The sequence below is a fragment of the Equus asinus genome, chromosome 16 (genome assembly GCF_041296235.1).
Source record: "Equus asinus isolate D_3611 breed Donkey chromosome 16, EquAss-T2T_v2, whole genome shotgun sequence".
Lineage (NCBI taxonomy): Eukaryota > Metazoa > Chordata > Mammalia > Perissodactyla > Equidae > Equus > Equus asinus.
Genome location: NC_091805.1, coordinates 27,174,372 through 27,190,855, shown reverse-complemented (window position 1 = coordinate 27,190,855; position 16,484 = coordinate 27,174,372). Strand labels below are relative to the sequence as shown.

Genomic DNA, 16,484 nt, shown 5'->3' with positions numbered 1-16,484 from the left:
GTCCTATGAATCAAGCCTCAGGCACTCTCTGCCTTCTAAACTTAACAGGTGACAAGAGTATACTTTAAAAAGAGTAATCATGTTGGTGTACAAAGTCTAATATTTTCCATTTAGGGGCCCAGTCTATATTAATAACACCTCAGATTTATAAAATATTTTATAATTTAAAAATTGCACTTTTGTGCATTATCTCTTTTGATCTTAACAACAACTTGGCTCATAAAATGAGGTATTATTACCCCATTTTATAGATGAAATAACTGAAGCTCATATCCCTAGTTAATAAGAAGAAAGCCCTAGATGATAAGTCAGCATTCTTTTCCTGTATCATGATGCCCAGGGGGCAGTAGTATATGTCATTTCTCTTCCAGATAAGGGCATTCTATATGCAGGGTGACGTTTAATATACTTGTCAACCAGTACAGAACAGCCAGTGGCCAATCAGAACACATGCCAACACTACTTCAAGAAATCTAACTGAAAGTAGCATTAACAATAGATTTTTAAGGCTATTCACAGCAGATAGCTACATATTGGGGGCAGAAAAGATAGCTAAGTATCTGTCGCTTACATTGGTGTTTGCCTATTTTTTTACCCTTTACTGCCCAGGCTGGTGCAGTTTATCGTAGAATTGTTAAGTAAATAAACCACAGTTTTTCATTTATACAAAGAAATAGTTTTCAGTGTCACATTAATTTTAGGGTTTTTTTTTTTAACACTTTTATGGTTTTATTTATAAAGGTCAGAATATTTAAACATACCTGAATTGTCTATAATGGAGCAGAGAGATCAGCATGGAATCTGTGCAAAAGTTCAACAACAAGAACCATCGGAATATCAAGACAAAGGTAAATTACTGTTGAGATTGACTTGAGAGAGAATATGATTTATCGTTACTTCAGACTGACAAATAATATTATGGAAAAAACCCAACATCTGAAATAATTATGATTATTAGCTTGGCAACATTTTTCTCTTGGGTTATTGAAGCAATTTCAAATTCTTTGGGTCTGTTATTTCAGATGGTCTTGCTATGTCTGCCATAAATTAAAAAAAAAAAAATCTCTTCCTTACATGGTGTTGACTAATTTTATGTAAAGATAATGTGAGGAAAAGCTGAGAATTAAGGGATCTTGGATACACAAAGTAATAAAATGCTGAACTATTACTTTTATATATCTTTAGAATTATTTAAAATAATCTTCTGTTTATAAAATTAGTACAATTTTACAAAATAGCTATGTGACCTTGGGAAAATTATTTAACGTTTTTGGGCCTCAGTCTTATTTTTAAAATTAGAGTATTAAATTGGGTGACCTTTAATGTCTCTCTAGTTCTGAAACCTATGATTCTTACAATTTCTATGATAATATGAGAAAATAATCTGGTTTGAGGGATATAGCTGGTGCGTAATTTAGATTTGCTTTTTATCTGTGTCTGTCATTAAATTAATGAGATAATACATATAAATTCTTCAGTATTGTGCCTGGTTCCTCATTACTCTGGATCCTACCATTAATAGCATCATTTCTCTGGGTCATGCTATTAATAGTCAGTCTGTTAAAACGTGTGAGAAATAATCCTGGCCAGTGAATTGTTCATTCAAGTAACTATATGTAGAAATGGTAAGCTTGGGGTTTTCTGAAAATGATTTCACGTGTGTGGCCTTGGCATCTATTACCACTCTTTCCTTCATGCTGTCGCTTTATGCTTCCTCTAGTCATAATTTAAGATCTTAAGTAGGCAAGGGCTGGAGTACCCACCATCTCTTATGACGCCATGGCAGCCATTAGGCCCAATATAAGATCAAGAAAAGTCTCCTAATCTTACCTACAGTATCAGAGCATTTATCTAACCTGTTCAAAGCCTGAATATCTTTACAACATGGACAGAAGGTATAAGATTGTCAACCCTCTTATTTTTATCTCCCTTCAACCTATAGCCATCTAACGTACTCCTTGACTGCCACTCTGTTCCCTGCTCTTCTCTACACCAGAGTTTATCCTTCTCTCTGCTTACTTCCATATTGTCTTTACATGGTTTTTCCTACTTTTCTTTCCCACCCACTATTCCAGATACAACTTATATTGTGATATAAAAGTCTCATTTAGATACTTTAACCCCCAATGATAACTGTATCTCTGTTTTACCAAATGGACCACTGTTTTTTTTTTCTTTTAAAGAAGGCGATGTATAGTATGGTAGTTAAACTCACAGGATTTAGGAATAATCTGTCTAGGTTCAAATTCTAACTACCATTTAGTAGTTCTGTAATCTTTCATGGTATACTTACCCACTTTGTCTCAATTCCCTCATCTGGTTATATTTTAGAGATTTTGGGATTAAATGAGATAATGTATGTGAAGCTCTTAGCATAGTATCTGGTACTGTTATTATTAGTAATTGGATGTATTCGTTATACTTTTCACACATTAGTCTTTGGTGGCAAAACATATTTTAAATATATTCAAATACTGCACTTGAGAATGTTTTAAGAAAAACATGGCATCTGTATTCCAACTTCGAGAAAGGAAGAAGAAAAACTGCTAGAAATTACGTAAGAAAGCATGTTGAATCATAAAATTTAAATTGTAAGGGACCTTTGTGTGATTTCTCATTTTATGGTAAAAGAAGTCAAGACTCTGAAAGATTAAATGACTCACCCAAAATCACATATGTAATTAATGGCAGGGCCTGAAGTAGATTCCGCATCTCTTCATTCCCAGTCCAATGTCATTTCTATAAAATGAAATTGACTTTAGTTACCATTGGAGAATTGAAAACAGAACCTATAGTATATGAACTCTTTCAACTTTCCACCCTGCAACTATGTATTTCTCTGTGCACCAATTCTTAACTCTCTGTTTGTCTTAAAAGAAGAATTATCTTTTCTTCGATTCAAGGTTTATCTCTCCACCTGTAATCTTAATCTTTCCAATAGAATGGTAGAGGCAGTTTCCCAAAAGGACAGGAAAGATACTCTTAATGAAAGAAGGAGAAGCATGCCAAGCAGACAAAAAACAGACTCACCAGAGTTTTTATACCCTGTATCTCTTATTTTCCATCAAAACAAGAATTCTTGAAAGGGCAGTTTACACTCACTTTCTTACCTTCTAGTCACTCTTCATTGACTAAAATTTGGGTTCTCCATCACTCCTTTGAAACTACTTTTGCTCAGGCCATTTAGTGACCTCCTAAGTGCTAAATTCAGTAAACTCTTGCCAACTTTTGTTTTCTTTGGTCTTTATAGTATTTGACACATCTGGTCTTTCTATTTTTTTAGAAATCTCCCCTTTGGTTTCAGTTACACCATTCTATTGGTTCTCCTACTACTTCTTGAACTGCTTGGGCTTTTATTCCTGTTGATGTTTCAAAAGGATTCTGGTTTTGCTTCTTTATTCTTACCACTTTATAAACTTTTCTTAGACAATGTCACTCAAGCCCATGTCTTCAATTACTAACCATATTTCTAACCAGATTTCTGAATCTGTATCTCCCATCCAGATCTTTCCGTCTAGCCTCTGACTCATCTATACAATTACCTTTCTGGACATATCCACCTAAAAGTTAACCCATCACCATCTGAACTCTTTTCTTCTGTCTACTCCATACCTCACTCTGCTCCTTTTCTTTTTTCATTGGCTCAGTGAATGAAGCCTCTTCTTTTCTAAGCTGCTACAGGCAAAAAAGAGTCATCCTAAATATCTTACCTCATATGTAATTAATCACCGAATCCTATCTATTTTCCCTCCTGAACATCTCTTATGTTTATTCCCCCTCTGTTCTTTCTGCTGATACTCTAGCGTAGGCATCCTTTGCCTCTTATTTATTGCAATAGCTTTCTTACTTTTCTCTTTGATTCCAGTTTCATTATCCTCCAATCTATATCTATTCCAAGTGATCTAACAGGCATATCTGATCATGTAAACCTCTTGCTAAAATATCTTCAATAGTTATCCATTGCCTGTAAGTAAAAAAGGTGAACTCCTTAACACGGCAAACAAACTTCTGCATAATCTGGCACTTAACTGCCTGTGTAGTCTCAATGGGCTCTGCCTTCTCCTTCTACTTTGTGCTCCAGAAATCCTGAAACCGTGTAGTTCTCCAAACATTGTCTGGTCTCTCATACTGCTTTACCTTTCACATGTCATTCTCCCTTCATGGAATATCTTTCCTTTCCCTCTTGGCTTGCTCCATAATCACAGCTCTATCAAGCTCAAATTTCAATATTACCATCTTACCATGTTACCATCTTAGAGGTGTCTACTCTGACTTCCATTGTAGGTTTAGCAGGTCCTTTCCCTTTGCATTCCCATTGCACTTTATACCTACTTCTATTTTTATTAGATATCATGTTGTATATGTATATCAATGTACAAAAGTAGAATAATGTGAATTGGAGTTGTAGGTACAGTTGAAGGATAAGGTAGAATTTAGATAAGTGAAGATGAGGGTAGAGGATATTTAAAGTGAAGGAAACTCAGTGCTGTATTGGAGCAAGGTTGTACTGGCTTGTGAGGGATGATTATTAAATTTTGGGGAGTCTTTAGGCCATTATTAAAAGTTTAATTATATAAACTTTCAATTAAATAAATTATATTAAAAGCAAAGACTGTAAATGTTCAAAGCTAGTCATCTCCTAATTATTCTACTACATTTTACTGTTACCTGTGTTCTTTAGATTATTTGCATTTATATTTATGTCTGTATAGTCTAAATACTATATAATGGGGTCCTACTATGCATTTCTTCTTAACTTTGCATTCAGTGATGTCACATTGGTAGCTTGAAATCAACCATAGTGGGAGTATTTATACCACGGAAATCAGCAAACACTACAGATCAGGGCTTGCTTTATTGTTTTGTTTATTGTTTAATCTTAAGAAAGTGTTAGAGAAAATGTTAGTACTGCAGATTAAATTTAACAGTATTTTGTGTCTGTAGCCTTTACATTGTGAATAGCACAGAAAGCCTGAGGGAATATTCTTCTAGTATTTGAAAACTATTATCTAATTCAGCAAAGAAGTTGCTTAAGGGAATGGATGAAGGAGTGAAGTCTCAATATATGTCTTTGTTGTTTTACTTTCATCTTACTTGTTGAAGTCAACAAAAAATACTTATTTGAGAACATTCATACGTCAGTTGCAACCATAGGTTGACTATAGATACAAGAGTTTAGCAAAACTCAGAACATTCAGTGAGAATCAATTAGATATACAGAATTTGTAATTAAGCATGCTGTATATTTTACTGTTATTTGTAAATTGTATTATACATCCTTTACATATAATAAATACATATAATAAACATGTATATATATATGCATACTTTTTTTTGAGAAGCAGTTATTAAGTGTTTATTAGCATACTACCATGGAAAACTGCACAAGAGAAGGCATTTAGTCCCCATAACAATCTTGTAAGGTAGGTACTGTTATCATTTTCATTTTGCAGAGGAGAAAACTAGGCTCAGAGAATTTAAATTACTTGTCTAAGATCATACAACTAGTAAGTGAGAGAGGTAGTCTGGCTCTAAGCCCAGGCTTTAAACAATGGATAACACTGAGGATTTTTCAGCAGGACAAAAATTAAGGTATATTTTGGACAAATATATTTTATAACAATACTCCAAATTAACTTGTAACGAGAAGAGCAGGAAGGAGGAAGACAATTTTAGAAGCTATTATGATCCAATCTTAGAATAGTGTTATTCTGATATAGGAATTAAGAGAGAAAATTAACTTGGTCTAAAAACATCCATTGAAAATTAAATTTAGTGCAACTATCAGTATATGTAATTCAGTAAACAGAATTGGTTGAACACAGTATTCAACAATGCTTGACCCAATGCTTTTCAAAACTACTACTCAAGACCTCTGTTTGTTTAATAGTTGAAAATGTGTTTGATATAGCAATAGATAATGACGCTTATGGTTTAAAAACTGTCTATGCTTTTTTATACATACACATGTCAGATTTTTCCAGATGGAACTATTCTACAATTTCAAATGAGAAAGCCCCTCAAACAGTGCTCTTCAACAGAAATTTTAATGCATCTGGAAACCAGAATTTGACAGATGTGGATAAAAGCAACTCTTCATTTTCAGAAGTTTTGAATGTGAACTTTGAATTGGGAAATGATGTTTGGGATGATTTTGATGATGAAAACTTAATAGAAGTTACTAACTTTTCAGCTGATACTGAGAAGACAAAAACATCAGGTAAAATTGTATTTTAGCATGGAGTAATTTCATGAGAAATTCTTTGAATATTTTTCAGTTCAGCCTCTGGGACTAATTTTATTGCCTTTTTTATATGCTTGCTTAATTAGCTTTGATTTGTTAAGATTATAATGTGACCCTTCCGTAAATAGCATTTCCGTCCCCTAAGGACAGAGGTGAAGGTTATTCTATGATGATGATGTAGCAAATGAGCTTTCTCTATTCTGTTGCTGCCCTATCTTGTTAAAGGCCCTATTCAAATTCAGATTGTTTGTTGAATTTTCCCTCATAAAACAGACTATCCAGCTCTCCGTTCTAAGATCACACATGGTCTGCTAATGTTTATGAAGGACAGAAATATTCTTAATATTTTTAAAAGTATTCATCTGCTAGCAAAGAAAATAAAAGATAACTTTTATTTCTCGTAGAAATACTGACTTTTCAAGTATAAATAAACAAATAGGAAAAGATTAGTTTCTCCTATATTGGATATTGTATTTAAATCATATAACAACCCCAAAATAATGGGACTTATTCACTGAGTAACTTGGTAAATTCATTCTCTTTCACTAAAACAGAGAAATGCACATCTTGGTAAGTATTTGACAAGATAGCTCTCATGATGGCCTGATCAGTCCCTCAGAGTTATAGTTGCCTCTTAATGTATCCCACCGCAATCTTCTTTTTAAAAAAATAATTTTAGGGGAAACAGAAGATGAAATACTGTTGTTTCAGGCTCCTAAGAATTTCTCAAAGAGCTAAAACTCCTTCTAGGAGGAATAGGATTTGACCACCTTCACAAAATAGGCCAGGAAAATCTGTGACATGGGGTCAATAGGCACAATTTTCTGTATCACTGGACAACTACTAGTCCCTACCTCAAAACTAAACGTCATTGTGTACTGCAAGTGAAGAGGCGATTTGTACTGATCCTTTGAGGTAGCCTCATCCTATGAGGGCATAACTTTGGTGCTGGGAAAATCAGTTTCAATAAATACCATTTCTCCCCATGTATAGAGCACTTTAAATGAATTTAATTACATGCAGACCATTAAACATATTGAATGAACTTCGACTTGATCATTTATATGAATTAAAAATAAATAAATAAATAATAGTGGTTGGGAACCTTTTAATGTAGTGACTAATAAGCTAACCTGCGTGTCTTGTAATTTTACTTCCTTATTTCTCTATGCAAATTAAATTTTGATTATTGAGAAGAATTATTCATTCCTTCTTCAACCACATCTTATCTGTTGGAGAGAGCCCTTGTGGAACTTATGAAAAGCTCCATTCAGCCATTTCCTGGCATTTTATTTCAAAATGTTCTCTCTTTACATAGGATTTGGAAACACTTTGAATTCAAGTACCAGGGGAAGTAAGCTATCCCTCCAAGAGTCAAAGAGCAAATTCCAAAGAGAAATATCAAACAGGCAAGTTTTAGAACTTTGGTTTGGAATACTTACAAGTTTATATCCTCCTGAGATGTAATTGGAGATGGGGATCAAGTCATTAGATGTCAGAGAAGCGGTAAGGTATTAGCTATCCTAAACTCTCTTTTAATCTTAGAGGTGTATCTCTCAAAAGGTTGTTGTCAGACCACCCGCATCAAAATCACCTAGGGGTGCATATTAATAACGCACATTTCTGGTCCCCACACTAGACTTACTGAACCATGGTCTCTGGGGCTGGAGCCCAGGAATCTTCATTTTTCACAAACCTTAAAAAGTTAATAGGAGGGGCCGGCCTGGTGACATAGCCGTAAGTTCGTGCACTCCGCTTCAGTGGCCGGGGTTCACCAGTTCAGATCCTGGGTGCGGACCTATGCACCACTTATCAAGCCATGCTGTGGCAGACATCCCACATATAAAGTAGATGGGCATGAATGTTATCTCAGGGCCAATTTTCCTCAGCAAAAAGAGGAGGATTGGCAGCAGATGTTAGCTTAGGGCTAATCTTTCTCCAAAAAAACCAAAAAAACAAAAAAACTTCATAGGAATTTGATAGGTAGAAAAGAGGAGGGATTTGACAGGTAGAAGCGTGTGTAAAGGGATAAGGCTTGAAAAGGCATTCTATGTTCAAGGGTCAGTAAAGTATGGTCTGTGTGGCCACAGCTTTAAGACTGAGATTGCTGAGGTCTGATTGTGAAGAGCCTTGAATGCCATATTTAGACACCTATACTGTGTCTAGTAGGTCAGGGGTCACAAACTCAAACTCCCCTCAGGATTTAGTGGGCCAGGACCAACTGTGGAGTGTCCCATCTGAAGGGTGCAACCACTACTCAGCTCCAACTAGTTGTTGCTGTGAAAGAAATGAGTGTCAAGTGTCAAATTTTTCATTTTCAAAAAAAAGCTAAGAATCTAAATCTTTATGTGATTCTCCTGACTTTTAAATTTTGACAACTAATTTTTAAAAATGTGATATAATCTGCAGCACATCCCTCAAAAAAATAATGTCTGTAGGCCGGAAGTAGCCTAGGGGCCTCTAGTTTTTGACCTCCATAGTAGGCAGTGAGGAGACATCCAAGATTTTTGAGCAGAAGATAAACAATTTGACAAGAAAAAAAATCATTCTAGTGATTTGTATAATGATATGTATGATATATGCAGAATGAATTGTAGAAGGTGGGACCGACAGAGGCATGGTGGCCAGTGAGAAAGGCAGGCCATATATGATGAGGCCTAAACCAGGGCAGAGGATGGAAATTGAGAGGTAGAGTTGAATTTTTGAAACATTTCATAGATAACGTAGATTAGATTTAGCAATTGATAGGATATTGTAGTTGAGCAAGAGGGAAAAATAAATGGCAAGTGAGTAGATGGAGGTGTTATCTGAGAATGTAAGACACATAAGACATTTGGAAAAGAAAACAATCATTTTAGAAATGTTCAACTTGAAGTATTTTTGCAGAAATACACAGTGCATTTGGATGTTGGACTTGATTAGAAGTCAAGGGAGAAAATTATACCCACAGTCAAAACTTTCCCAAAGAGAGGAAATACTGACAACTTTTTATTCAGGGTCCAACTTACTTAAGGATTATTTATTTCTCCTGCTTTAAAAAATACTACATTTGTGGTGTCTTTTGGTATTTTTGCTATTATTTGGTTATTCTACTGATTATCAACATCACAAAATCATAGATCTCAGAGTATTCCAGAGCTGTGAAGGGGGCTTCATTTAAGCGTCATTTAGTCTTCCCACTGCTGGATCCTTGAATCACCATCCAACATCACAGACAAGTAATCATGCCGTCTCTACCAAGATAACTCTGGTGACGAGTAGCTCATTCACTCCAAAATTCTTGTTCTGTGTTCGGATCTCTCAGACCATTCAATAGCTTTAAAAAATATGTGCCTAAAATTTTTTTTATTTCCATTCATTGGTTCTAACTCTGAGTCATACAGAATAAACAGATTTTTATTATTATTATTTTTGCTGAGGAAGATTCACCCTGAGCTAACATCTGTGCCAGTCCTCCTCTATTTTGTTTGTGGGTCACCACCTCAGCATGGCTGCTGAAGAGTGGTGTTGGTCTGTGCCCGGGAATTGGGCCTGGGCGCCTGAGGCGGAGTGCATTGAACTTAACCACTAGGCCACAGGGCTGGCCCCCAGATTTTTATTATTTGATACTTAGAAATATCAAAGTAGAACAAAGCTTTGGGTGGAGAGAAGCAAAAAATAGGTAGGAAGTAGGAAGATACAAGTGGGAGGATAACAAGGCACTGGAATGGTTTTATGTGCCACACCTTTAGAAAACTACAAATAATTTTGAGAGAGTTTAAAAGTGACTGGCAGAAGATAAGTGAGTTTAGAAAGGAATCTCATCAAGAAGCCTCTGAGAAACTGGTGCCAGAGGTTGCTGCTGGGAAGAAAGCCTGCAGGACCTGGGGCTGCGGGGTGGGAGGGAGCCCTGCTTCTCCTTTTGTACTCCTAATTCCCTGCCATTAATCAAAGACAAAAAGATTTAATTCTGTCATTCTTAATTGTATCATTAATTCTATCAATACATGTGATTCTCCTCTACTCCTGCCTGCTGCTTATTGCTCCTTGCATGGCTGTCACATTTTAGCCTGTTAAGTGTCAGCTTAAATTGTCACCTACTCAGAAAGACATTCATGACTATCTTTTTAAAGTGGGTTTATGCCTCCACACTGTTATTTCCTATAATATCACTCAGTTAATTTCCTTCGTATCACTTCAGGATCTATCATTATGTGTATTTATTGTTTCTGCATTGTCTGCTTCTCTACTAGATGATAACTCCCTGAGGATTTGTTTACCACTTTATACCCAGCTCCTAGAACAATATTTGCCATATGGTAGTGAATAATAAATGTTTTTTAATGAATGAATTTAATACAGAAGATTAAAGGTGAATTCTAGTGTACAGTTGTACATGGGAAGATAACTAGAGACATCTATCTACAGTGAGACCAGAGTAGGGAAAGGAGATTAAAAGTTAAGCAAGTGGGATTTAGAAAAGATTTACAGACTGCTAGCTGATAGACAATTAAGCGTAAGACTCAATTTTAAAGAAAATTGTTGAATGATATTTCTGTAGGTCCTTAAAAATATTATTCTTATTTAGTTTGAAATATATAAGTTTTTGTTTTGTCTAAAGCAAAGGAGATATACCAAGTTCTCCATGAGTCCAAGAAACAGAACATCATTTTTTTGGTAATAAATATGACAAACTTTAATTATATTCTCCAAAGAATCACTAATAATCTAAATTAGAATGCTTTGTTTCTCTTATTTGCCATATTTTACAAATAATTCATTTTGATTTTTAGTTTTGTTTCATCACATGGGAAGCCACATGTATCAAATTCTTCTATGTTCAAGTTTGATGCATCCTCCATGACAAAGTCACCTCAACAAGCTGGAAATGCAAATATTGTAAGAAGATGCACTTTGTTTTTCTTTTAATTCTGCCCGAATAGTTAAACTTTCAATGATCGCTGGTTTTTTTTTTTCCTCAAAATATAGGTCCAATTACCAGAAAGAAAACAACAAAGTCTGTCACCAGAGATTGAAAAGCTATGCTTCCCTCACTCTGAAAAAATATCAAATTCTTCAAATTTTGTTAAGAAAGTGGATTTCTTTATTAGGAACAGTCAATGTAAAAAGGAAATTGAGTTCAGGTAAGAACTCTTTAAAAAATTTCAGCATTCCTTTTTCCTGGTTCATTTTAAAGATCAGAACCTAAATATTTTATTTACTTAAAGACATTGAAATTTCAGACCCCTGGTGAGTTAAGCTCCTTTAGATAATTCATAATATCAAATATCTCAATTTTTTGAGAACCTATATGTTTGATGCTTTTAATTAAAACATTACATTGTGTTGATAAACTTTTTTTTTACTGATTTGAATACAGTATGTTGATAATATAAAGTTAAAGTCACTTGAGAAATCCAAATCAGATCAGCTAATTTTTCAAAAGTTCAGGTTGTATTTTAGCCAACCAGTTCTTTCACAATTTTACAGTATCAAAGAAAAAGTCAGATCAAGTGTAATCCGTGCTCCTACTGCTGGTCATTTTTATGGGTAACTCTGTAGCAGTTTCCCTCTCCCTCTTGAATAGTCAAAGTTTATAGACCTGTTTACACATTGATTAAATTACATTACTTTCCAATAAGTTTAACAAAATATCTAAGAGATTTGATCCCTCCTTTTCACGGTTTATGAAGTCTAATTTTTCCCCACAGACTTCCTACAAGGTTATGCATATTGAAGTTCATTTGATATATTAACCTCTCAGCAATCTTCAAGTTTATCCATTTTCTATTTATTATTACATTATTTATTGTGTATTTTAAAATAAATTGTTAAAAAAATAGTTATTTTTACATTTACTTTTTTCCCCCAGTAGGTATCATCCTGATGATGAAGCTGATGAAATGAAGTCTTTTCTGGGAATATTTGATGGTATTTTTTAAAATAAACCAAGAAAAACCTTCTTATATTAATAAAACAAAATATAAAGACACCTAATTACAAAGCATGTTTTCTGTGTTTTAAAAATTAGTTCATAATTGTTCAGATTTTTTTCTCTTGGATTTGATCAGCTTTGTTGACTGTTTTGCAACAAAATATTTGGACTAGTTTATTTTCCCATTATATTGTAACTTCGTGAAAAGTAACTTTTATGGTGGCTTTGTTTCATAAGTTGATAATTAAGTTGCACTTAGAAATAATTATTTGGTTATTCATTGAATTTCGGTTGGATTTTGACAGGAACCAATTTAAAATTTCATTTTTATATTTTCTTAACAAGAATAAAGGTATTCTTTGAAAGCAAAATAGCACTAGGTCAGTGAATCTGTTTATTGTGTGGATTATTCACCAATATTGTTTGGTTTTACTAGAGATTTTTAGGAATTCAATAGCTGTCTGAACCCATTGTTGTATAACTCTCAACAACAATAAATGAAACACTAATCAATATACACTGTTACTTTCCTTCGGCTTGTTTTTCAAAGTGGTGAATTCTAAAACTTTGTTATATTGACTTTTACTATAGCGAAAACTGTGTTGCCTTATTTTTCAATGAATTATATCTCAAATTTATTTATTAATAAGTAGTATATAGGCACTCTAAACAATGTTTATCATCTAATTTATTTATAGATACAGTGTGAACTTGAAGCCCACTTACTTTTGGAAATTTTTTAGAAAAACTTTAGAAATTTTTCTTTAAGCATAAAGCTCTTAGAGACAAGTAAAGAAGAAGGGAAACTTCTAGATGAGATTGTTATTCTTATTATTAGTAAACATTTATGAGGCATCTTAAGTATTAAACTTAGAGAAGAAGCCTAAAACAAAACCAAGAGGCTTTGTTTCTGTGTTGAAAAATAAGGACAATCAGTTTCTTTATTTTAGTCATCTTTACAATTGGTATGTTTCTGCATCTGAATCAATCATGCTGCAACCTTTAAAGGTTATTAAACATCATTAAAATGAAAAATTGTTGCACTGCAATCTGCTTATCTTGCATACATAGACTTCGATTCTAAAGAAATAGCAGTTTAATTCAACAAGACTTACTGTGTTCTGCCAAGTGAAAAGCACTGTGCTTGGTACTGCAAAGGATGCAAATGATGACAACACTCCTTTTGTTCTCATGAAACTTACTTTACATTCTGGTAGAGAAATTAAGACGTATAATAAAGCAATAATAAAATATAGAATACATTAGCGAAGTGAATCTCAAGTTTCAGGATGCATTGGAATCATCTAGGGGCTTGTTTGAAAACAGATTGCTGGGCACCATACGCAGAGTTTCTAACTCACTAGGTCTGGAATGGGGCCTGAGAATTTGCATTTCTAACAAGTTCCCAAGTGATGCTTATGCTGCTGGTCCAGTGAACACGCTTTGAGAATCACTGCAATAGAAGTTTAAAGAGCTATGGGAGTTCATAGAGAGAATATAATCCTGACCCTGGGGCCAGGGAAGCCTTTATAGAGAAGTTCAAATTTGAACTGAGCCTTCAAAGATGAATAAGATTTTAATGGACAAATACACGAGAGGATATTCCAGGCAGAGGAAACAGCTTGAGCAAAGCTCCAAGGGAGGAAACTATTTGGTGAATAATAAATAGATAATTTTAAACATAGGTGAATGTTGTAGGAGATGTTTGAAATGTATCTTGAGGTCAGACTCTTGAGGACTTTAAATGCTAAGATAAGAAACCTGAGCTTTATTCAGTAGACTACTGTTTCCCAAATTTGCCTGATCAGAAGAAACATATGGGTAATATATTAAATATATAAATTCCTTGACTTTACCTCAGAGCTACTGATTCAGAATCTCTAGTGGAAGGTACTGGGAATTCTATAGTTTTAACAGGCACTCCAGGTCACTCCTTATGTTTAGGCCAATTTTGGAAACATTTGGCAAATAATAGGCCCACTTCATAAGTAATCAAAAGAATGGCAAATTGCCAGTATTATCATAGACGTGCCTTAGTTTGTGCACATTTGCCTGGAAAATTATGTGTATGTTGTACACTGGTAACTCAAAAACCCTGTTATGTATAGTGACCACTTCAAGGAGTCGAATCAGTGGGTGTTCTGTTCACAAAGTAAATAATAACCCTAAGGTTTCCTATTTTGTAAGCTAAGTTTTACATATATTGGGTTTCTTCATTCATGCAGAATGAACCATACAACAGAGCTTTTGAAAAATCTTTGGTAGGTTAAATTTTTTCAAAAGTTTTTTTCATTTGAAAAGGTCCTTAATAGGCTGTATTTTTCTCACCTGTAATGATGGCATAATGGCACCTACCTCATAGATATGGAGTGGGAATTTAGTAAGCCACTGCATAGGAAGCTCTTAGTTCAGAGACTGATGCATAGTATGTGCTCAATAAATGGTAGTTGTTTGTACTAAAAAAAAGGGTCCTTAACAGCACTTTGAATAACCCAGGGTGGGGGGGGGGTGAAGTAAGGCAATATTCATGTGTCGTATCTGAGTTGCACTAAGTTGCATAGGACTTGGCAAGTGAACTCTTGACTTTCCACAGATGTATGTATCATCTGTAGAAAAAATTTTATCCTAGACTTCCCTCCTACAAACACTTCCTCGTGCTTTCAGATAGATCCCCTCTACCCCACCTCCCCTCACCCCTCACCCCTATTAGTTGGTTTATGGTCAGAGCATACAAGTCTATTTTAATATTACCTTAAGTAAAATGTAACTAGAAAATAAATCTGCAAATTCTATTATAATACATTTTAAAGCCAAATAGAAATGATTGCTGTATTGTTTACTCTCAGGTTTTGGCACAGTTTACTCCTTGGTAGAGTCATGCAAAGAGTCTCTTTACTGTACTGTTTTGCCTCCTCAAGCACAGTAGGGAACCACTCTTTGAGGACCCCTAGCCTAGAGGTTACATGGATAACATTTACCGGTAGCATCCTAGATAATAGGTGTCTGTATTTAAGAACTTTTACTTCTGTGGGACTAGAGAAGGCGCTAGTGGAGAGGAATTCCAAGCAAAGAGGAGTAAACTAAACTAAGCTTAGAATTAAGCTAAGTAAGCAAGCTAAGAATTTAGTGTGGCTTTCGGTTAGTTAGTGGAACAAACAAAACAAAAATGAAAACCCTGGCACTTCTTATCTGTTGGCGTTTCAACTCCTGGCTGCCAGAAGTTAAAGGCCTTGCTACTCAAAGTCTGACCTGAAGACCAGTAACATGGGAAATTCCTGGGAGCTGGTTGGAAGGTCTCAGGCCTCACTCCAGACTTCTGAGTCAGAATCTGCATTTTAACAAGATCCCCAGCTGACTATGTGCACATTAAAGTGTGAGAAGCATTCTTTTTAAGGTAGAAAGGAAAGGAAAGGAGGCAATATCAGAATTTTAAGAGAATCCGTTCCAGAAGACAAGCATAAGAGTAACGATGATTACTTGGTTTTCTGCACATATATTTCCTATTTTAAATGCAATATGGTGATATAGCTCTTGTTTAATTGCCTTTCAGTATAGGTGGTTTTCTTCACCAACTGTGTAAATTATCTTTATAATTCTCATGCATCAACTTGGTATTTTTTTATGTAGCTTGAGAGGCACTTAGATGCTCTATAGAGTTTTGTTTTAATTAACATAATAAAAGCAGATGATTCAAAAGAGCAATCTCTGTCTTCCTTATTTTCACATTTCAATTCGGAAACCTTTCCACAAACTAACATATGCCTTAAAAATCCCTACATACTTCAGCAAAACAAAACGAAACAAAGCCACCCCATAGTATTCTGAAAGATTTAGAAAAATGTGCGTAAACCTGCACTCACATATTATATGTTGTAGCTATAAAAATTTTTATTAAAAAAAATTAAAATTCAGTTGACATTAGCATTTTGCCTAAAGTAGCACCTTATGACAGTAGATGGCGTCGGTCTTTTAGAAACTACACACATGATAAAGTCATCTTTTTTTTTAGTTTCTGTATTGATCAGTTTGGAAACTTAAACCGTTTACCATTTAGAAATTTAAACATTTTTAAAAAATCAAAAGAACTTTGCTATAATATTTTTTCTTATTTCAAGTTTATTAAAACTTTAGGCAGTACAAATTATCCAGGTTGCAGATTATTGAAATAATCAGCTCAATGAAGTCTGCCTTAAAAAAAAAAGAGAACAAACATAAAACAACCCAAAAACAATGAAAAGAGGAAAACAATATAAAGGAGATTCACCAGCAGGCCTCTAAAACTTAAAATTTGAGACAGAATGGAAATAAGAAGTTTATACAACTCAC

General features: G+C 34.5%; 1 protein-coding gene across 6 annotated transcripts in view; it reads left to right on the top strand.

Annotated features, from left to right (window-relative positions):
* HFM1 (helicase for meiosis 1) overlaps positions 1-12,227 on the top strand; it is a 104,790-nt gene extending 92,563 nt beyond the window's left edge. For 5 of the 6 annotated variants that reach the window (XM_070486819.1, XM_070486818.1, XM_070486815.1 and 2 more), the window contains 6 exons: positions 742-848; positions 5,975-6,220; positions 7,563-7,653; positions 11,017-11,122; positions 11,213-11,367; positions 12,096-12,227. In XM_070486819.1, coding sequence (XP_070342920.1) covers positions 742-848; positions 5,975-6,220; positions 7,563-7,653; positions 11,017-11,122; positions 11,213-11,367; positions 12,096-12,165 — 775 coding nt within the window. In that variant the 3' untranslated portion in view covers positions 12,166-12,227. The remainder of the gene's footprint in view (positions 1-741; positions 849-5,974; positions 6,221-7,562; positions 7,654-11,016; positions 11,123-11,212; positions 11,368-12,095) is intronic. The other variant, XM_070486817.1, reaches the window with a different exon arrangement.
* Positions 12,228-16,484: the final 4,257 nt, after the last annotated feature.